We start from the raw sequence: 22,715 nt of genomic DNA, 5'->3' as shown, positions 1-22,715 counted from the left end.
ACAAAATTTAATTACTAAAACCATTTGGAGATGTCTCACCTAAGACTAGAGGGAATAATAATGGAATGATGGATATTATAGGGAAAAAAAAAGAATACACAGAAAGCGAAGGCTCCAAAGAAGGAAAAGATGAATGTCAGGCCTGATTAAAAGGAAGAGAATAAGAACAGGTGAACATGAAAAAAAATGTGGGAGATGATAAGAAAAATTGAAAGAACACGCAAAGAAGATTGGAGACTCACAAAGTTTGGGTGAATACGAAGTAGGAAATGAGTCCAAGAAAATTAGGTTATTTTGAAATGTTCAGTGAGAGGAGATTAAACTGTGTTGAAAGAGCCAGAAGAAAGAGAGAGGAACCGATGCTGGAGCGAGATGGAAAGCAGGAGATGGGAGGGGAGGGACAGAGAAGGGAGGACGAGAAAGTTGGAGACAGCAGGATGAAGATTGCTGGTCCTGTGTTGAGCAAAGCTAAATAAATCATGCCGATAAATAATTAAGCCTCGTCTGTGAACGATGGCTTAGAGGAAGAGTAGAAGGCTGAGAGAGAGGGAGGGAGAAGATGGTGGTATTAAAAAGTATGAGAGATATGGAAAGCTGTTAATAGTTCTTAAATTTAGAAGAAAAAAAAAACATGGTGTTACTATGTCTTTAAGCTGCCCTATAAAATACATATACGATACATGAGTGGGAAAGAGCATTGGTAAGCATTTGTGCTTCTCTTACTGCAAATTTAATGACATGTTTTTTTAAAGTAAGCTCATTAGTGGTCCTTGTTGAAAAGTTGCATGACTGGGTTCTGGTAAATATTACTTCTCTTGGATGTTGGAGCTTCGATGTAATGAATGATGTATGTGCAGAGCTGACATTGAAAGGCTGCTTTGCAATTTATCTTTGAAAGTTTATTTATGCTCACCAAATATCAGAGTTTGAAGGGAGTACCCATGAGCAGGATTTGTAACATTACAAGTAGTTACAAGCACTACAAGCCAATCCTGGTCCAAGAGGCAACTTACACAAGTGTGATGAAGAAACTTGATGCCTGAAAATTACACACACAGTCATTCCGGTATTTTAGCTATGTATGAAACTCTTATCTAATGGTAAAACTTGGTAAATGAGAAAGGTCTGTATGTCCATAAATTTCTTTATGATGGGAGAGGTATGGGTTGGTATACAAACAAAGAACAAAACAAAAAAGCACAAACAGTTATTCGAACTGAGTACTTCTGTACAGCTTTAAAAACACCTGAGAATGATCCTCACACTCATCAAAGGCATTTAGTAAGTTGTGAAGCTAAATACATCAAATAGTCTAATGTAAACATTAGGGATGGGTATCGTTTAGGTTTTATTCGATACCGGTGCCAAATCGGTACTTTTGAAACGGTTCCGGTGCTTAAACGGTGCTCGAACCGGTGCTTAAAGAATGGAGAACACAAACTTCGTCCAAAAACCTCTCATGTTTTTATTTTTAGCAGTCTCTTTTTTTCTGCATAATGATAAGAACCGTAACAACATATAAACATCATCTGTGCAAAGATTTATGTTTTTAAAGTGAAACAGTGAAAAATTACAGCGCTGTCAATACATGAATATCCAGACGTTCTACAAAAATGTCCAATTCTTGCACACAATTGGACACCATGCCAGTTGATTTTTTTAGGTATTTAAGAGCAGAAATTACATTTACCTTTTCTGCGCATGGAGCGCTTAATTGGCCTGAACTCTGAGGGGCTGTAACTTTGGTTTCTTTTGGTCAATTTGCATGATTGACACCTCTTTTTAATTGTTTGAGCCAATAGAGTCACAGTAATGATGCCACGTTCACGTTACGTCAACCAATCAAACGTTGTAATGCCAAAACCCACGTGGGCCCAAATTTACTGCATGTGACGTCTGTCCAGTCACGTGTCTATAGGTGGGTCTAAAATGGAGGTTGTTGATGGAAAACGACTCTGATGCGGCTAGGTAGGCGTGGTAACTGCTGATAATCACATGGCTACCGGCTACCGGTGAAAATAACGGAGGAAATCTGGACGGTAAGCCAATTTCTGTCTTAGCGCATTTGCGCCGCTGTGTGTTTTTGTGGTCTTCTTTTGCGGCTCATTCAGTGAATTTTGGTCAGAGTGTGGTGAAACTTGGTGTTTGGAATTGGTGATAGCTCTGGAAGATAACCAGCTTTTCTTTAGACGGTTACATGAAGTCTGGAGAATTTCTGGTTCACCTTGTTTGTTTAGCGGACTTGTGCGCATTCACATAACTGCTCGTTTAATCATGGCTTGTTTTCGTTGAGTTTGGTGGTTGTAGAAATGGTTTATATGACATTTTAGCTGAGATTCAGAGGATTCTGTGGATACCACACATGTCTGGACTTATATTTCTCACCCCGTGTTATAACCAATTAAACGTGATCTCCTCCTTTTTGCTCGCGGTACCGGGGGCGTGGGGCTTAAAACACTTGTTGCAGGCTGCTGAGTTTGCATCTTTTGCTGTGAAGTACAGCCAGACTTTTGACCGCTTCGCCTAGGCAATCTGTAGCTCTGCTCTAAAAGAACATACGTACCTGGGCCCGCCTACTATCCTTGTAAAGGTAAAATGATTGGCTAGAATCCAAAGTGTATGACATCTCAAGAAAAAAAAAAAGCAACGAAATAAAGCATCGAAATGTGCGCTGCTTTTCGGTCTGGTTACTACCGTTTATGTCAGAACCGGTGCCATCATGGCACCGGAAACCGGTACCCATCCCTAGTAAACATTAACCTAATGTTAATGTATTAAATTGTTAGCAGTAGGGATGTCCATGACTAGTCGACTAGACTAATCGTTGCTATTGTCACTAGTCGGTACCTAACATAGCAGTCATTTAATTTAAATGTTTTGAATTTAAATTGATTCCCAATGTAGGTAAATTATTGTGCCCTAAATGTAATGTAGCCATCTGGCACCAGATGAAGCATCATTGCTGAGGAACCCCATCACATCTAATTCCTCTGTGTTTCCCCCAAGTAGCCTGAGGAGGTGGCAAAAGGGATGTCTGGGCTTCCTTGCCTAGGCTGCTACTCCCGCGGCCCAAATTCAGATAAGCAGAATAAAATGGATAATTTATGGTTTTGTTATTTTAGATTTTAAGTCTCACGAAAGTGGTCGTGGTAAATTTTGGAACAGCAGTCATTCATTCATAATGCACAGCACAAGGCACCACACTTTCCACTCACAGTTTATTAGTACATGAACTAATACATGAACATCTTTTGTAGTAACATGTTTTCATTTCTGATGAGGCTTTGGTGAACCAAAGATGGATCAACTGAAGGACCAGATGTATCTTTCAAGTCCTGTGTCAAGCCTTTCCTTGATTTTTTCTTTTCTTAACGACATAACTTTCAAATACTGTTCATCTGATGCAAAAACTATTTCTGTTTGATTGTTTTATTTTTTGTTTGTTTGGGGTTTTTTTAACCTCCACTTGTCCAAATTTCCTCTCATTTTTTACAAATACACTGCGCACCATGGCAACCTATGCCAGATTCACAGGTATACAAATTATGTCTGTCACACTTTGTTACCCGCTGCCTGTTGCAAAGATTTATTCCAATTTCTTTATCTATGAAAAAAGCCAAAAACAACAAATTGCCTAAAGGTATGATTGTCATGTGCAGTTGGTCCTTTGTAAGTCGACTGTTGATGTGTAGACACAACACTGATTCATCCTTCGAGTTAGATGCCTTTTTTATGTTTAAGTGATTCATGGGTCAGTGTTACGTTGCATAACAAACAACATTCATCTGAAATTACTCAGGTACAAGTAATTCACCAAAAATGAGTAAAGAACCAAGTAATGGCCAAAGAAAAACTTTGAAAGACCTTCAGACAGCCTACTGCTCAAGACCCCTTTGAAAACATTATTAGAAATTCTGGCTCCTTAGAAACGAAATATAAAGAAATGATGAGTGGGTTTTGCACAGTATTGCTAGAACTGGATGTGTTTGCACTGAATATGACTGGGACTTCTGAGCCATTCCCAGTATTATTTCTTTTCCTCTGAAAAACACCATTTTAGAGTCAAAGGTGAATTTTGTGATTAATTTGAAATTGCAATTTGTAATCACTGATTTGAAAGGTAAAGCATGGCATGGGAGCTATTTCTGTATCAATAATCAACCAACCCCTTACTATCAAAACATTAAATGGAATATATTTTGCTAATATGAGTAACATCTAACCAGGATTTAATATATTTTTTACGCAGTTATCTCATTTTTAATCTTCTCAGAGGACTGCAGCAAACAGACTGCAGAACGTAATACAATGCTCTGTGCTGTTACTTGCCATCTTCATCTACAACAACATGGAATTGCTTGTTAAACATGATTTATTCATTAGAATTGAATCTCCAGCTCTCAAATTCAGTACAAGTGTATCTGAAGTCTGACCATGCAACACCAATCAACTGGCCCCTAAAAACAAGCTTCAATCAGCTTTGGGACAAAAATACAATAAAAGAAGAAAAAGTAATTTGGAAATGAGGACAACAACAACAACAAAACATGATGAAATATCCTCACAAACTGGCTGATGAAAGTATTAAACACCTGACCAGTTAAATTTGTAGGTATTTTGAATCATAAGCAAAGCAACACAGGCCGAATTACTGAAATACATCACATCTTTTAGTTTGACTAAGGGCTTTAAAGGGGACCTTTTTGCCATGTTGCAGTCACAGAGGGAGGTGCAAAGGAACATATTTGCAGCAGCAAGCTGAGATAAAAGGTATGAAATAATAAACTGATCTGAGATCAAACAACAGCGTGTCATGTCTGTGTGTCTCATAACATCTGGCAAAAAAAATTCAAGTTCATGAACTGCACGAGCTCCATTTTGGGAGCTAAAAAAAACCTGAAAATAAAGCAACAGACTTGCTTGCGCTGCCCCACATTTCTGATGCAAATGCAAGCAAGCTTGCACATGCATAGCTATGCACAAGTATACATTCACACCAGAAACCATAATGAGCTTACAGGTAGTAAGGATGAGTGTTTTCTGAACCTGTCCTTAAAATCTTTGCAGTTATTAAACATACAGTGCTGTGTGCTGTATTGAGATATCAACTTTTAATTTCCCATTTTTACCTTTGCAATGCATGTGGTGTAATTAGACATATGCACCATAATGTCCTTATGGATTACCATAATTACCCGCAATCTCATCTATTGTCAGAGGACCGCATGAATGCATTATTTAAAGATATGTGTGAGTGTGCGCACATGTGTGAAGTTCGTGTGCTGATATGAGACCGTGACTACACGTGAGGAACTCCGTTAAGTCTCTTGCTTGAATGATTACTGGAAGCGGTGTTTCTGCATTTGACAGCGCACTGACCCGGACATACTTTATTCACAATGCGCCGTTGTTCCACTTCATGTTTTAAATGTCAGTGAATCTATGGTAAATGAGCAATAGCTAAACAGAACATGAGTAGGGAGTACTACTTCACTTTGCATGCTTTGGGGCACGAAAGCCTTATACTTCATTGCATATTCCACAAAAAAAAAAAAAAAGAAAAAGAAAATTTCATTTGCGATGCCAATTACTGACTAGTTTGCTTTGTCATGAGCAAGACCATTACTTAAAATTGATTACCTGTATCACCTTAATTTAGGGGTTTTACCCATGAAAAATGAAGCCAAAATTAAAAAAAAAGTCTATTTTCACTCCATTTGCTTTCTGTCCAAGCTATTTTTCTTTGATGTTCCTTAACTTGTGCAGTCACACAGAGACACACACATACTGCACAGCCTTCCATAGTTGCAGATAGATATATGCCCATGATCCACCCACACTGATACAACACCCACACCCAAACACAAATTAATGGAGAAAGAAAGAAAGAAAGAAAGAAAGAAAGAAAGAAAGAAAGAAAGAAAGAAATCTGGCAAACTCATCTACCAACTGAAGTCTACACATTGCACTCCATTTCAAGTCACTCTGGGAAAAACCAAGTGCGCATGTTTTCACTTATACTTGTGTGTTTTGTATATTTGCAGAAGCAAGTCAATGTATATGGAACAGATTAGATGACACTGGTTAAAAATAATCCTCTTGGAGTTCTTACATAAATATTTTGGCACAACTGGCTGTTGTTTTCTGTGCAATAGGTCTGGAGGGGAAAACTCATGCTGGTATGTACTTTTTTTAAAAAAGGAAACCAACTAAAAAAAAAAGCAAATCAAACTAACTTGTTTAGGAGAAAAGTAGGAAGTCAAACTTTAATTCCAGCTGACTATAGCCTTGATTTGTGTGTTTGCATGTGTGCGCCTGCCATAAGCCATAAATATCAGCTTGAATCCAAAAGTAAATAGATTACCAAATCGAGCAAGAATGTAGATTTTACCCCCAAAAAGAAGAGGAGGAAAGTAAAAAAAATACACACACATATATATATATATATATATATATATATATATATATATATATATATATATATATATATATATTTTTTTTTTAAAGTCAATCACACAAAGTTTATTAAAGACTTTTATGTCTTTTTGCTACCACCCCCACATTCCCCATCTATTTTAAATTGGTGTGATCCCATTCAGGCGATCCCTGGAGTGCCCCTAAACCCCTCCAGAACCACGTCAGAAAACATCAGAGGAGCGGCGGAAAATGAAATAATAAACGGAACATAACACAGCAACCAATATCCCATCAAAGGAGCTGCTGAGGATATTAATATCGACGCTGAATGGAAAATGAGGCACTTAGACATACAAATCGGGCTGGCAAATTTGCATAAAAACAAGATTAGCATATGCACTGACAGGGAGGAAAAATGTTCCTCTGGCTTTTTTCTTTTTGGAATTGGTGGAACTAGTGGGGGTCTGAGATGCATCAGTAAACACAGAGTTTTTACTCACATGTAGTATATTCTGTGCCACATACTTTACAGAGAAGTCACTGATAAAGCTCTCATGAACATGCATACAAAAAGCTAAAAGACCTGAACTTAAAACAAAAAACATACTTAAGTAAGGCCAAAATGTACTTTACTTTATGTGGTCAACTTTGGGTAAAAGGCTAGAATCTGTTAATATCAACTACGGCTAGGTTCATTTAGCTACCTTCACTGTATTAGTAAAAGCGATGCTAATATGGGCTAGGAGTAAACTGAAGTGTATTTACCAGAAAACATGAATAGCAAACTTTCAAACTGCGGACAGTGACCCATTAGTGTCCCTTACTGTTACTGTATGTAGGTGGTAAGTCGTAATTTAGTTTTAATTATAAAAAATGCTAACTTCAAGTATTATAGTTTTTTTATTAAATAAAAATATGTCAGACAGTATCAAATACCGCTTGCACCTGGGATAGTACACTTGTTGTGCATGGGCCAAAACAGAATGCCCCCTCCAGCTCTCGACCAATTACAGTTGTGCGATCCCACAAAACTCTCTGTTACAGGTTAACTGAAAAGGGTGACAGGCCTCACAGCTCCTACATTAAAGCACGTTCAAAGACCCTCAGTAAAACTCTGCACTACAATGTAGGAGCGTTTCTAACTTAATTTCCCACCGCACTAACATCGTAGGAACACAACAGGTGGGTATAATATATCACTTAGTCTGTTTCAGCATTAATAAATCGAAGCCATGGGATTTTAATTACGTTAGGTACCAAAAGGAGAACTGATAACTGAGAAGCAATTTCAACAACAGGCAAGAAAAATGGTAAGAAGTATTGAGTAGTTGTGATTGAAATTTTGGGTGGGCCATAGATGGGAATGACTGCTCTAGAGTGTCTATGTAAAACTGAATGCAGAACAAGACTACAGAACAGCAACCCCCTAGCTTACAAGATAGGAATGCGCAAAATTCACAAAACATGTTTTCCTTCTTATTGCAAACTGTTAAAAGGCTACTGTAGGGTATTTGCTAGGTTTACTGTTTGTTGATTATTGTGCCATGGGTTTAACCAAAATTCCAAATGCCAGAACACCATCCCAGACGGCCTTAAGCATGAAAATAAATCTCCATAAAAAAGAAAGAAAGAAAATGGCTACACTGGAGAAAGGATGCTCGACACAGTAAAGGAGGGTGTGCTGACTGTACTTTTGTTAGAGTCAGCAGTTCGATCCCAGTATCGATAGTATCAATATCAACACTGGTATTGGTATAGGATTAATACTAGAATACTTTGCAAGCGCAGTATGAAGCCTACTGAATTGTGTTAAATTTTAAAAAAAAATTCTGTTTTTCAAATTACAGTGATTTAGCAGTCATGAAAATGTATTTGGAATTTGCAAATTGATGGTGATTCTTATAAATTTCATTGCATGTCCATAAACCGGCCCTATATTTACTTGGTATGGGATCTCAAGACCAGAATTTGCAGTATGGCACAACACTTTTCACTCAGCATTAGCAGTCGATTAGGGGAGGGGCCGTCAAGAGGGGCCATCGAGAGAGATGTCATACAGGGTTTCACCTCTGTTCTAATCAGGCAAATCAAACCAATGCAGGACTAGATGAAATTTATAATTTCATCTAGTCAACATTAAAGCCTGGCAATCAAAGCAAAACAGAATTGGCATTGTTCAGTAGCAGCTGTGTACACTTATTATTTCAGTGACTTCATCCAGCTTGATTGAGTGGTTTTGTGTTGCTAAAAAAAAAGAAAAAAAGAAGAAAAAAAACTCTCACAGTCTTCATTTCGTTGCTGCAGTTTTGCAGAAAGCAGATAGAGCCGACTGCACCCACCCACTCTTGTAGTACGCATATGAAAATATAATTTCAGTGGTATTTTGGAGGTGTCACTGCAAATTATGAGACCAATTTCAATGAAAGTGAAGAAAAAACAAACAAACAAGAGAAAAAAATCCTTGCTTGCACTTAGACTTTTGAACATTTTCCTTGCTTGTCACTGAAATGTGAGCACAGATTATTTTGCATGGAATAAGTTCAACATTTGCTTCGGCAGGCTTAGTTTCCTCTGCAAAATTAAAACATTTTCAAAAGTTCGCCTGCTCATTATGCTCTGAAAGATCAACTTGGTGATACATATAGACAAGAAAAAGGAAAAGGAAAGAAATGAAGAGTGAAAGAGCAGAGGAGAGCTAAAGATAGAGAGCCCAGGAAGTATTAACTTCAGAGATGTGGCAGGTCTAATAGATTGGGTGACATCAAGCTCAAGGCTGTCAGTCTGTCTCGCTCTCTCAAACACACACACACACACACACACACACACAACCACATACACCCCTTTTCTCTTCTCCCTCTTCCAGCATTGCCTGCATTGTGAACTGAAATGACACAGTGGCGTTCTCCTTCTGTTCAGCTAAACCGTGGTTAGATATGTTTTGGCCGTGCGTGTGTCCGTGTTGTGAGTATACTGCCTACCTTCCTCACACTGTCATTATTTTCTTCTGTGTTCTTAACGCTTTTGTGAAAGGAAAAGAAGGAAGAAAATAAAAACAAACCGCTGCATGGTTGAGTGAGGTTGGGTTAAAGCTACATTTTTTTGCTGTACCAAACAAAGGCGGTGGGCGTATGCGGCACTGAAGAGAGAGGACGCCAGTTTTTTACTAGCATTTGTACAAAAAAGACTCAAAAAAGAAAAAAAGTCATAGCGTGAAGTCCATGTCGTTTTTATCTACTGTGCAAAGCTGAGCATCAGACAAATGGCACTCAGAAAAAGAATTAACCCACCCCATTCTCGCTGTGAGCAAAAATAAAACAGTCAGGAGAAGTGAATCAGTCGCTGGTCAAAGGTAGCCAGTTAACGCACCTGAGCCTGTGATTCCGGGTTCACCTGGGCAAGAGGCCGTGTTGTTGCACATGCGTGTTTCCCGCAGGGCACCGCTGCACAGTGTCCCATAGGGAGAAGAAACGCACGATCGGGTCCTCACTTGCCAGCCCTGCCCACATGTCAGAGAACACACACTCCACTGCGACCATTCCTCCGCTGCTGGGTCACCTATGGAGCGAGATGGACATGGAGAGGATAGTTATATATGCACAGTGTTTTCAATGATCCTGAGAGTCAGATGTGCGGCTAAGGTTGAATAACAAGAGACATTGTTCTTTCCTTTTATCACTCGTTCAAATGAAACGTATTCACGATTGTAACAAGACTGCATTTTGTTATCTCACAGCTTAATTTGGTGCCTTCACATGGATATATTGCTGAAATCTCCAAATGCATTTTTATAGAGGCAGTGTGAAATTTTCAGCCAATTTCCAAGTGGTTTTAATGTGGTGCTTGGTAACCCCACGCCACCCCACTTCCTACAAAACACCCCTGCCTGCTCTGTAGGAGTGTCATGGTGTCTCCTCAGGTCAGACAGAAAAGAGATGTGGAAGAGCTAGAAGATGATCTCAGCTCTGCAGCTGAAAGTTTATACCGCTATGTAAAAGTGGCTCGTAATGCAAAGATCTAACAAAAAAAAGAAAAGAAAAAAGATGTCCATAAAAGGTAATTACAATAAATTCCTCGCTTTATCACAGAGTCCTAAAATGTCCCAACAAATGGAGCAGACAGAAACTATTACTGGAGATGTGTGACAATTTTCAGGTACATCTTCTCTTCCAGTTTTCACAGAAGCACCACCGACATTAAAAGATGTTTGCTTTATTGATTGCTGTTTAGCGGGTCTCAGATTCCTCTGCTGTTCTGTTTACCGTAAAAACACAAATACAACAAAAAAACCCCCCAAAAATCAAAATCTGCTTTTGAAAAGCAATGACACAGGTGCAAAATCACAACAAAAAAAGACAAACAAAATTGTGACCTATGCAATTAACAAGAAGTAAAAAAAGAAACCTTCAGGAATGTGTGACAGGCGATGAAAGTGACACGATGTAGCTTTTTTCTTGACTTATTCACACTAAGAGTGTTATTGTAAATAAATCTTGACGGGATATTAATGAAGATGATGATCATGCTCCAGGAATGTTTTTTTAAAGGTGATTCAATTTATTAATGGAATTATGGTAACACGTAAGATCTCACCGCTAAAGGCCTTTAAGTCTCAAAGCAATTGTGTGTGTGTGTGTGTGTGTGTGTGTGTGTGTGTTTGTGTGTGTACATATTCGACTCTGTGTTCTAAGCACCCATATGAGATTAGGTGTTTAGACTTGATGGAGTCTAATTTGGAGTTCTCCAGGCAGCTGTGGAGAGGGTCCCATTGTTCCACTGAGCTACGCCCTTGAAAGCGAAAACGAGGAGCCAAGTCCCTCCACTTCTCTCTTTGTAAATTGTTTATGAGCGCCGTGTCCTTTGATGGAGGCGTCATCACATGGCAAAGAAGGAAATCAAATTAATTGCATGTCCGTTAATCGCATTACATCTTCATTAACATGCTGTGAGTCAGGGCTTAAGCTCATCACATATGCCTAGAGGACTAGAAGAATGGAGGAAGAAGCAAGGAAGGGGAGGGGTAGACAGGGTAGGATGAGGACAAGATAGACCCAGGGGTTTCCCCTCCTATTAAGGGACTTCCTCCTCTACGCCGTAGATATGAATATGGAAATGCATGTGCATGCGTACGTACAAAAGGTTTTCAAATTAGGATATGACCTATCCTAGTCTGGGTGAAATAGGCAACATGGAATATCTTGTATGTTTAAGGCCGATTCGTCTACATATTTATATATACATACATACATGTGACATTCTCATGTTTAATAGATCACGCTTTGAATAATTCACCCAGTCTTTTCTATTTTTTCCAAGTTTCACACGCCGACTCAAAAATTTCACACTTTCACAAATTCACACAAGTGAATGATTAAAGGTGGCAGCTGCCCTAGGTTTCTTCACCGAAAAGAAAAAGGTACACCTTACATAAGTATTTATAGAAAACTGACTATTTCAGTGGGACATACAGCCTGTAAAGGTCAGGTTGTCTTCTTTCGTTCCAGGCTCTGGACACCATTGCACACTCATAATACTCACCTGTTTGTGCCTGAAACACACCTGGCTGGTCAGCTGATCGTGGTCTTTGGGTCTTCACCTTCAGGTCGTCATCATACGGGTCTGAAAAAAATAACAGACATTTTTTTTTTTTCATTTTAGTCTTACTTAACTTCCTTGTGATTACATGGTACAGCTCAAAATATATGAGGGCTCCATGGGTTGCATGGGCAAATCAAACCTGAATTTAAAAGCTGTCATAAATAAGCGCTCATCACCATCCACATTTCACTTTTATGTTCAGGAAAAGTAAAAAAAAATACAGGAAAGCTTAAGTACATCCAAAACACGACTCTGGCAAAATAAAAGTACAAACGCCTACATTTCCTTGGCTTAGTGCTTGTAGCAGGAAATTTAAAGAACATGACGAGACGTTTTAGCACACGCCGCGCGGTAACAGATAACAGACTGTCAAATCTAGTGTATAATCTCCGAAAATCAGGAGGAAGCAAATTTGGACTGGCTCATTAGAGGGGAACATTAGGAGGGGAAAACATGAAATAAAAAAAAAAAAGTATATCTTCTTTTGAATGCATGCTGATAATGTTCATGGTTCAGCGCAGCAAACCAAGTAAATAAAAGTTCTGGCTTGGAGATGAGACTCCACACACACATATAAATGCACCAGAGGGACTTGATCTAACAAATATGTGAACATCTCACATAAGCGGTGAGCATTTCTGGAAATGGCATTAAGTCGGTCTCTCAGAGTTAGTGAAATCACACAACATATCTAAGTCAGTTTCATCTCAGCTGGTAGAAACGTGGAGGCATGCGTGCAGGCCGTTCTGTCTGGTTCAAATGGATTTTTAGGCTTAGTTTCACCAGTGCAAGTCTTAATCAACTCCCTCAGCGGGGGGAAACAATCTTTTCTTTCACAGATCTTATTTTTTTTCTCCACTTGGGATCTTTTTTGCAGCAGCTGCATTTATGGAAAAGGAGCTGACACACGTGGCGTATCTAAGGTACATTATCTACACGGAATGTGATTGTGTGTCTGCGTATTCGATTACAGAGAGCAAAAGTGAAATTTCCTCACGTTAGCCTCCATCAAGCAGTTGACCCAAGAAAGAACAGAGACGTAGCATATCCTCCCTATCCGGCACACACGCACACACTCACACATGCAAGTGTGAATGCCTGGGAAGTGTGTTGAGGCTCTGCCATGATTGCTCAAACGCCCATTGCTACCAGACCTTTAATTTGGCCTTTTAGAGAATCAACTCTTTGGCGGGGGAAAAGAAGCTCTTTCCCCGTTTGCTCGTTTTCTGCTTTGTTCTCAATGTGATCATTTAACAAAAGACCAATTTTTTTTAACCAATGGAAAAAAAGTAATAATCCTGTTTGCGTGCTGTCTGCGCTGTTGCAGGTTACAGCCGTGGGTAAAATAAATAACTGCTGTGCACATGTGTGGTCTGTTCATTTGCCTTTAAAAGAAGCCAAAATGAGCAAATGGTGCACCGGGAAAGTATTTAATAAGACAATTAACAGATTTCATTTTCATCTAATTAAATCATTTCTTAAAAAACAAAAATCACACTTCAGCATTGCATCAGATTTGACAATCAAGCACAAAACAGAGATGTACACGCCAGCATGCCCAGGGATTTGAAGGAGTTCTCATTACGCAATCTTTCTCGGGTCAGCTCGTGGTACAGACGCCCACTTACTTAGCTGCAGGTTTTACAGTCATATTTTACACGGAAAATGTGAGACCTTGAGCGAGCGTATCGTGCTCCCAGAAATTTATGGCTTGCTTTGCCACAGTCCTGGGCTTTATTGACTGTACTCATCATCGCCGCTACACTAACATTAGTCATCCTCCTAAACAAGCAGCATTCATTAGCTGAAATATGGCGTCAAACGGTAGCTTTTTCACTGCTCTTTTAGTTTGACTCTCAAGCTCAAGCTTGACTCATTGTTAGATTCCTTGAAACTGCAGCCTGGGAGACAAAAGATTCAGCAAGAGTTGAAGAAAATGTCTACACTACCTGACACCGGTTTTGGTAAGAAAGCTTCCGTCATATTTGCATTCAGTTCAATTCAGCTTTGTTTATATAGTGACAAATGACAAAAACAGTCACCTCAAGGTGCTTTATATTGTAAGGTAAAGACTCTACAACATTAATTGGCCAAGTTAAACAAAGTGCGTTAAGAAGGTGTGTTTGTTAAGGCCACCCATCCCTATATGTTCTCATCCCACATGCATCAGTGCGACTTTAGGGTATAAATCCTGAGTGAAACTGAATGGTCTATGATAATCTTCAATGGGAAACAACCAAATCATCTGCCTCGATGCATAACACTAACTGGACAGTGTAGATTTATTTGAACTGAACTTTACGCATGTGTGTAGAGTTAGTTTGAGAACAACAGGAAATCCTGGTCCAGAGCAAATTAAGCCCACATAAGTGCTTGAGGTCAGTGAAGCAGTACACAAGAGTAAGGTCTCAAAATCTTTATCACCTTACTTGAGTGTATAGTTCTTCACAGAAACTGTACACTGAAGTTATGCAGCCTTCATTAACAGTAATAAATCACAAAGCAATAGTACATTCATGTAGTTGTAAAAAGCATCACAATATATCAAGTAATCCGAAGTATTCACAATACATTACTCACATAGAGTAACTTAACGGAATACGTTACAAACTACATTTTGGGGCATGTATTCTGTAATCTGTAATGGAATACATTTTAAAAATAACCTTCCCAACACTGTGTGTAGAACAGTGAGCAGATATGGTGGAGACTATGGAATTTTAATGACACATGGCAAAGTTGAAGGAGTCACCGAGTTTGTGAACCAGTGAGTGAACAAGACAGTCGTGGTGCGTTTCCACTGGGGTGCTGAAAGTGTTGCTGTGCTTCCCAGCACTGGACACATGATGGACAAGCCATTAGAAAGTGATGATAGATGGTTGACAGTTGCTGTCCCTCTCCTTCTTCTTATGATTGGGTGCATGCCTCTCGCGGGCTGTCTGCTCCCGGACTTCGAAACTAAATGAATATAGCGACTCGCTTACAAACTTTCTTCATCCATCTTCTTCTGCTTATCCAATTCTTATCCGGAGGTGGGTGGCTGTCCCAGCTGTCATGGGCCAAGAGGCAGAGTACACCCTGAAGAAATCACCAATCTGTCGCAGGGCTAACACATCGAGACAAACATCCATTCACGCTCACTTAGACTCACCAATTAAGCGAACCCCATGCATCTCTTTGGACTGTGGGAGGAAACCTGAGAGCCCCACATGCAAACTCCACATAGAAAGGCCCCCAGGCTGGAATTGAAGCCAGGACCTTCTTGCTTTAAGGCGACATTGCTAACCACCGCACCACTGTGCTGCTTCAACCTTCCTTCAACATTATGAGAACGCTTAACACATTTGATGCAAGAAATAAGTTATGATTTTGCTGCGCCTCTCTTTTGCATTGACAACAGATTTTAGAGTTTTTCACGAGTTAACGGAGGTGTAGCGTAGTAGACCCAACATCCCTATTTCGCTTGAAGCAGCCTACACTTCAGCTTCATGTAAATGAAGAACTGGCAAATGCAACGCTGTGCAACCAGAATGCATTTGCATGTGCTACGTCCCAAGAGGTAACCTACACACAAAATTACTCAGGACTCCCCACTCTTCACCACACCAAAGGAAGGGCCAGCCAGGTCCAAGATACTGAACAGCAGTTTATCTGCACATAAACTCACACACACAAAAATCAACACAAGGCCCCATTTACGTCCAAACTGCCAAACTGGAGTTGTTTCATTGCACATACATTTCAAATGACCATGTTTTTTTTCTTTCTTCATGTTTTTCTCTTACTAGATAATTTTCAAATCTTCCAACTCCCACACCAGAGGTTCACGGTCTGTCTTTTTGCCCTCCACCCCCTCTCCCTCTGTCTGTGGCCTTTTTCTCTCTCGGTTCTATAACAAGATCAGAATTTAGAAGCGTGTTAAAAGGATCGATGTGAGATGAGCTTTGGCCCCCTGTGAGCTTGTCGGAGATGAGCGGTGACCAAAACAATAAACAAAAACTTCCAAAGACCCTCCTACTCTTCCGTAACCAAAATTAAAAGGCAAGCAAACGAGTCCTCTAACCTGAGCGCCTAAGCACAAAAACATGGAAAAATTCTCAATAAAAAGGGCCTTTCACGCCTACTGATCTGCAATGATGTGCTCAATGTTTACAGTGTATGATCAGCATGCTTTCTTCTTCTTCTTTTTTTTTTTTTTACCAGTTACAAAGACTATTTTGCCAGCAGCTCACAGCTAAGAGCACAAATATCGGATTTCACTCTCTCAACTCTCGGATTCAAGTTTGAATTCCCAATTATGCTACCTACACAAAACTCCCAGTTCAAATAGCAAACTATCTGCTGGCTCACTGATGGATAGGGAAGAGGCGAGGAGAAAAGGGTGAAGTGGAGTTCAAGAGGCTGTAAACAAATATCACACATGATCATGGATCATAACACATGGATGCCTACACATAGACGACAAACTAGAAGCATGGAATTGACAGATCCGGTGGAGTGGCACCATTAAGCGGGGGCATCTCTCGCTCGTGACCACTGAGCCATTAGCGCTATATCATTCTCATGACTGATTGGTGATATTGAACTTTCTGCTTAACACTGTATAAGCAGAAAAGGAGGGAAAGAGCGGGTGAAGGAACCAGAAAGATTATAAAGAGAATCAGGTGAACTGTGTCCAAAAAAAGACTTTTTTCCCCAACTGCTGATGACCAGGGAGGACTATTTTTCTCTTTCTTGTTATCGCGCTCTCTCTCGCTCTCACTCTCTACCTCGCTCTCTCTTTTGTCTTTCTCTCTCTACGTCAGGTCTGCAGCACACAAGAGGATTTAGATGGACACCAGTGCGCAGTCCACTGCAATAGAAAGCAGAAATCAATATAGATAAACCCCTGAGTACTGACCTTTACAAACCACACAATATTGTTTAATGTTCTGAACTGCACTTTAATGGACACGTCATTGCACACTTCATGAAATAGTCTTATCGTCTTTTATCCTTACATTTCCCCTAAACAATTTTAGCAGTCTCTTCATCGTCAGGGGAACCTGTTTCCCACGTATAGCCGGCAGTATCACTTGTAGTCATTAGTTGGGTCGATAATCCTCTGATTGGTTAGGAGCACAGGTTAAGACGTGATATTTATTTGTAGCATGGCTGTGCATTAATGTCGTCTGTGGAGCAAAAACACGGCAATGAACAGATCACTAATCGTATAGTTAAAATTTGAAACAAATAGATAGATCAAATAATCACGGGTCATTAGCTCCTGCAGTTCCGGCCTGCTTTTAAAGCAAGCTGTTAGTCATTTCATGCATTTATGTGTGGAAAAACTAAGCATGATACATGCTTAGCAGAGCTAACAGCACAGCTAGCCTTGAAGCTTTTTTGGCATTAGCTTTGGACTGTGCGCTAACAAATGCCAATAAATTAATACAATTTCAATAAATTTCAATAAATATCTGTTATCATGTTTCTTTTTGCCAAACTTATGTCAATCAAACGTAAAATGCAGGTATCTACTTTTGGATGTGCAGAAGCGGAAAAGTTTCCCAGAAGTCTATGGTTTGCTGGTCATTTGAGGATAACCACTTGACTTGCTTGCCTAGTTGGAACCCAACTGCTAAGAAGAAGAGAAAAAAAGTGGCTCTTGACCATTCTCATCTGCCTCTTTGCCCAAGGCCGTTATCTCATCTCAGCCTCAAAGTGCTAATAAAGTAGCGTGTAGAACTTGAAATCCCATTCACATCCCTCGGTGGGCACCCACCAGCATAGAGACATTCTGGCTGCATCTAAAGGGAGACACGAGCGATATGACAGCAAAGACCATGCAGGCCAGGATGTGGCACGTACACACCCGGAGACACACACGCACACACATCAGCACAACAGAAGTAAATATAGTTGATAAATAAGCGTCATGCAGTAAAGCAGTTTTGAGCCATACAAAGCAGCAGGCAGTGGTAGGGATTGGGCCAGAGTCAGTTAGAGCCACAGGCTCCTTTGTCAGACTGAGCCGGGATTTAAGCCTGCTGGGAGGGCTGTGTGCATGTGTATGTTTGTGTGTGTGTGTGTGTGTGTGTGTGTGGCTGGGAGACTTATTGTAATATGGTAAAACAGCTGTGTTAACTAAGTGAAATGCACAAATAGTAGTGGCACAGAAATGTTTGCTGGTCGCTATCGTTGGCGCTTTTGTTGGACGGTCTGACCAAACACACACTCTCCTGAACACGTACAATCACAAAATCACACACGCACACACACACACACACACACGCACACAGAGCCATTTCTCAGCCGTATATCAAATCTGAGCTTATAGCTCTCTGGTGCTGTCCATTTACTCCAGGGTCCATCTGGGAGAGCCCAAACTGATAGAAGCGCACCATAATGGACTTTTTATAAGCTACTGGACAGACAGACCCACTCCATCTCTCCCTCTCTCTCTCTCCGTTACTTCTCCTCTCTCACCTCTTACTCTCTCAGCTAGCAGATATGAAGAGGGAAGCTGAATCTGGTTGGTGCAGGACACTGTCTGGCTGACTACGGGGGCACTCAAGGTCATTTCAAAATGGATTCAGCCCCACAGGCTGACTGGTTTTTTGGTTTCACACCTCCAAATGTATACCCACGTACACAAAAATCAACACGAGCCCCTGTGTAAGTCCAAACTGCCAAATTGGCGGTTTCACTGCACTTACATTCTCAATCTCAAATTGGCCTTTTTGTTTTTCTTTCTCCATATCCTTCTCTTATTAGATAATTTTCAAATCTTCCAACTCCCACACCAGAGTGGCTTGGCCTGTCTTTTTGCCCTACACCCCCTCTCCCTCTGTCTTCTACCGTGGCCTTTTTTCTCTCTCTCGCTTCCATAACAAGATGAGAATTTAGATGGATTTATAGTTGAGTAGACTCTGAGCGAAGCTGCAGAGCTGCAATCAAACCGCAATCGATGAAGGGATGTCTCACACTGGACTGATGAATTACAGATAGTGGTTAAGCATGTTTACGCAGCTGCATCCGTACAGTGCATTTACAATAAGCCAGTGTAGCTGTGTTTGCCATCATGGCTGGAAGCATGTTAACAGGATCGATGTGCGATAAGCTTCAGCCCCCTGTGAGTTTGTTGCAAAGCCAGAGTTTCTGCACTTTGTCCTCTGCCTCTGCCTGACACATGTTATGTAAAGTTACCACAGCCGCAAGGTGAAAACCTTGGGTCCACATTTAAACACGTAGTGTCTGCTATCCCAGCAGTAAGACGCAAGCATAAAGGTTTTATTTTACTTACTTAGATAAAAGTGACGTTGTTGTCAAACTTGGTGCACTTTTTTTGACTGGAGCTGTAGAGGACAGGATCACTCAGTTTTGTCAGAAAATACACTTCCCTGAATTGCTCGGCTTAGTTACTTAATCCCCCTTTTTTCTCAGGAAGCAGAAGGATCCTCTGGAGACAAAACAAACTCCGGACTTGCAAAAATGTAATTAAATTCAAACATCTAGATTAAACAGAAATGCTGAAAGTACATATAAATGATCCATTGTTATGTTTTTCTGCTTAAGAATTGAAAACCTGCTGCAATAAAACCCATCCGAGTTTAACCCACCAGCCAATTTGCTACTGATGACTTTTATAGCTGAACAGAATGGACAGTTACTTTGGTGGAAATGGATAGGCACGTCACACAATGCAGTTACTAAAGCTAAATGCAAACAGGAAGAAAAATCCACAAAAAAATTCCATCCAGAGATGGAGTTGACCACTGATGCGTACGCTGACAAACAGCCCGCCATGTTCCTGCCAGCTTCCTCAGACTTCTGTGCTTCTGCGATCACAGACTATGCATCTCTCCCAAGTCAATGCAGCTGAAAGAAGGTGTGTACACGACTTCTGCCAGTCCACTTTCGACCCGATCACTGCACGCATGAAAAGAATAAAGCAAAATAAAATTTGGCCAGTTTGCGTGACGGGCTGCCAGGCTTATTCCACACTTCAGCATCAACACTGGTCCATAAACACTGACGAATGCAAAGCACAGCTCTCATGCTTGATTTGCAGAGACTCACTTGTTAATGGAGCCTAACACTGGGGAATTAACTAGGGTTTATGTTGCATATATGGTTCGCACACCTAAATGTACTGCATATTTACAAAAGAAATTGGGGTAATATCTACATCTATCATAATTTTAATAGTTTAATTCTAGTGTAATTATGCCCTTAGTTTGTTTGTCCCAGCTGTTTAAGTCAATAAATAACTGCAGGTTTATAGGATCAATATGTGAGTGAATATTTCCAACTATAAGAAAGGATCAGGCAGAACCTGATGACAAAATATCATCTATTCTTCTGGAAGTGAGACAGGTGAGCTGCCACACAAAGACCTACAGTTTATATTTGTATTTATTTATTACGCAGTTGCTATCCTCAGGTTGAATAGTCCTGAATTCCCTACAGCTATCCAAGACTTTCATGTTACTGTTAGCCCTGTATGATATGAATTTGAATGTTTTTTTGAGAAAAAAAATATAATCCACCAAACTTATTGAGAGCTTGGGGGGGCTTGTTGATATATTAATCAAAAATATATCATTTGGTTTGTTGCCTGAGGGAAACACCATGCTCGAGAGGGTTAGTAGAAGCTAGATTCATCCACTGAAATCAAATATAGTTTTGCTGTCCACTTTTTTCTCCCTGTTCTTTCATCTTAACTTCAAAGTCATCATTTGAAGTGGTGGCTACTGCATCAGTATTGTGTGCATGGGTGTGACATCTCTCATTAATATTTAAATTCAATGGTCCTTTATGGCAGTAAGGTTTAAATAAGAAATAATTATTGATACCAGTTGTTTCATATTAATCATAAAGTGCATTTGCAGAATTGTATGTGTGTTTAGGAAATTATTTATGCATTAATAAATAAGATTTGTGAGCAACAAGGACAGCAGATTTGGGCTGATAATTATAAATAAAAAATCATTATGTTGTGGTACTTTAGGCTCCGCAGAAGTGAACATTTAAATGCACAGCAGAACCTCTGGACAATTTAAAGTTTCAGATTATCCAAATAACACATACTGACAAGTTGGCGGCCTCTAAATGATTAAACTACAGTAAAAAAAGTACTGTAGCAGATACCACAGAACATGTCCACATCCATGCTAGAAGCTTTGTGAGGCTGAATTTAGGCAAATCAGTGCCTAGCGCTAAAGTAACATGGTAACAGTGACGATGCTTACAATCCTGTGACGTATTAAACATTTTTACTTTAATATCAGTGTTTGCTGTGTGATGAAGTTTCAACAAATGAAAGTTTAAAATAGTATGCTGAATGGTTCCAACGGTCAAAAAGGTTGGACTGGTTTCTATCGCTACTGTGTCCCCCCAAAAATAAAACCTTTTAAACACATAAATCCAGGGGTGTAGTGCTATTTGTTCAAGTTCTCGAGTAGAGGCAAGTTTGCGGTCAAGTTGTATCTCCTATTTTAGGTTGTGTAGCTACTGTTCCTACTTTGGCAAATGGCAACTGACTACATGATCAAATGTTTAACTGGCTTTATGAATAGTTGATAAAGTCTTCTGTCTCTCCAGCCTCATCTTCATTTATTTGCATGTTATGCAATATATTAGATGACATCAACACTCCTTAAATATTTAAGGTCTTTTTACATCTAAGTTTGTTTTACTCTTGCATGACATACACATGATACATATGATAACCCCCCTCTCTGCCTTCATCGTCTTTATTCCTTCTCTTTCTCTACAGTCGCTACGTATAGAATATCACCCATAACACGCCCCCAAACCAAACTTGGCTTTTCACCGTGACGTGTTTCACAACAGCGTTATGTATGTACATGATGCAGCCACACGAAAAGATCGATTACTGCTCACATTAGCCTCTGCAGTGGGATGCTGTTACCATAGCAACGTCGTCATGCTGATGCTGTAAAGGAACGGATGTAGGGGGGCCGTGCAGAACGGTGGAGGGAAGGAGGGAGGGGACGGAGGTGGATTATGAATTAGTGTCCACACTCTGTCGCCGGTCCTGTCTGAGAGGGAGAGAGAGCGAGGGGAGCCGGCGGACCGCTGTTCTCAGCTGCCGTGAAGGGCAGCTGCTGTGCTCTTTGTGCTAGAACTTTTGTGTTTCTTTCATTTTGATTCTTCTTTGCTGTTTCCTTCTGCTTTCTTGGTTCGTTTTTATGTCTTCTTTTCATTTACTTTTATTCATGCATTCATTTATTTTCAGCTTTGTATTCAACTTTTTCCCCACTACAGCATGTAAAGCTTTCACACATGAATGTTTACAGATTTAAACTGCAATATATAGACACAGCAACCAAAATCATAGCAGCTCTTTTGCCATGTGTTAACTAATCACAACTGTTGTTGTTGGTCATACACCGCTACACCTGTTCAACTGCTAATTAGCACAAATATATAATCAACCAATGATATGGCAGCAAATCAGTGCATTTAGACATGGTCATGATGACCTGCTGACGTTTTAACTGACCATCAGAATGGGAGAGAAACTTGACATAAGTCACTCTGAATGTGGCTGTTCTGAGTCTTTCAGAAACTGCTGATCTGCTGAGATTTCCTTGCAGAACCATGTCTAAGATTTACAGAGAATGGTCTGAAAAAGAGAAAATATCCAGTGAGCAGCAGTTCTCTGAGCGAAGATGTCTTCTTAATGCCAGAGATCA

At 40.1% G+C, this 22,715-nt stretch overlaps 1 protein-coding gene across 17 annotated transcripts in view; it reads right to left on the bottom strand.

Moving 5' to 3' along the window:
* Positions 1-22,715, bottom strand: part of adgrb2 (adhesion G protein-coupled receptor B2) — a 241,619-nt gene that overhangs the window by 117,356 nt on the left and 101,548 nt on the right. For 16 of the 17 annotated variants that reach the window (XM_025902305.1, XM_025902296.1, XM_025902299.1 and 13 more), the window contains exons 3-4: positions 11,953-12,033; positions 9,784-9,972 (exon numbers count right to left, since the gene is read on the bottom strand). In XM_025902305.1, the coding sequence (XP_025758090.1) occupies positions 9,784-9,972; positions 11,953-12,033 (270 nt within the window). The remainder of the gene's footprint in view (positions 1-9,783; positions 9,973-11,952; positions 12,034-22,715) is intronic. The other variant, XM_025902293.1, reaches the window with a different exon arrangement.

The sequence above is a fragment of the Oreochromis niloticus genome, linkage group LG22 (genome assembly GCF_001858045.2).
Source record: "Oreochromis niloticus isolate F11D_XX linkage group LG22, O_niloticus_UMD_NMBU, whole genome shotgun sequence".
Taxonomy (NCBI): Eukaryota; Metazoa; Chordata; class Actinopteri; order Cichliformes; family Cichlidae; genus Oreochromis; species Oreochromis niloticus.
This window is presented reverse-complemented; position numbering and strand designations above follow the sequence as displayed.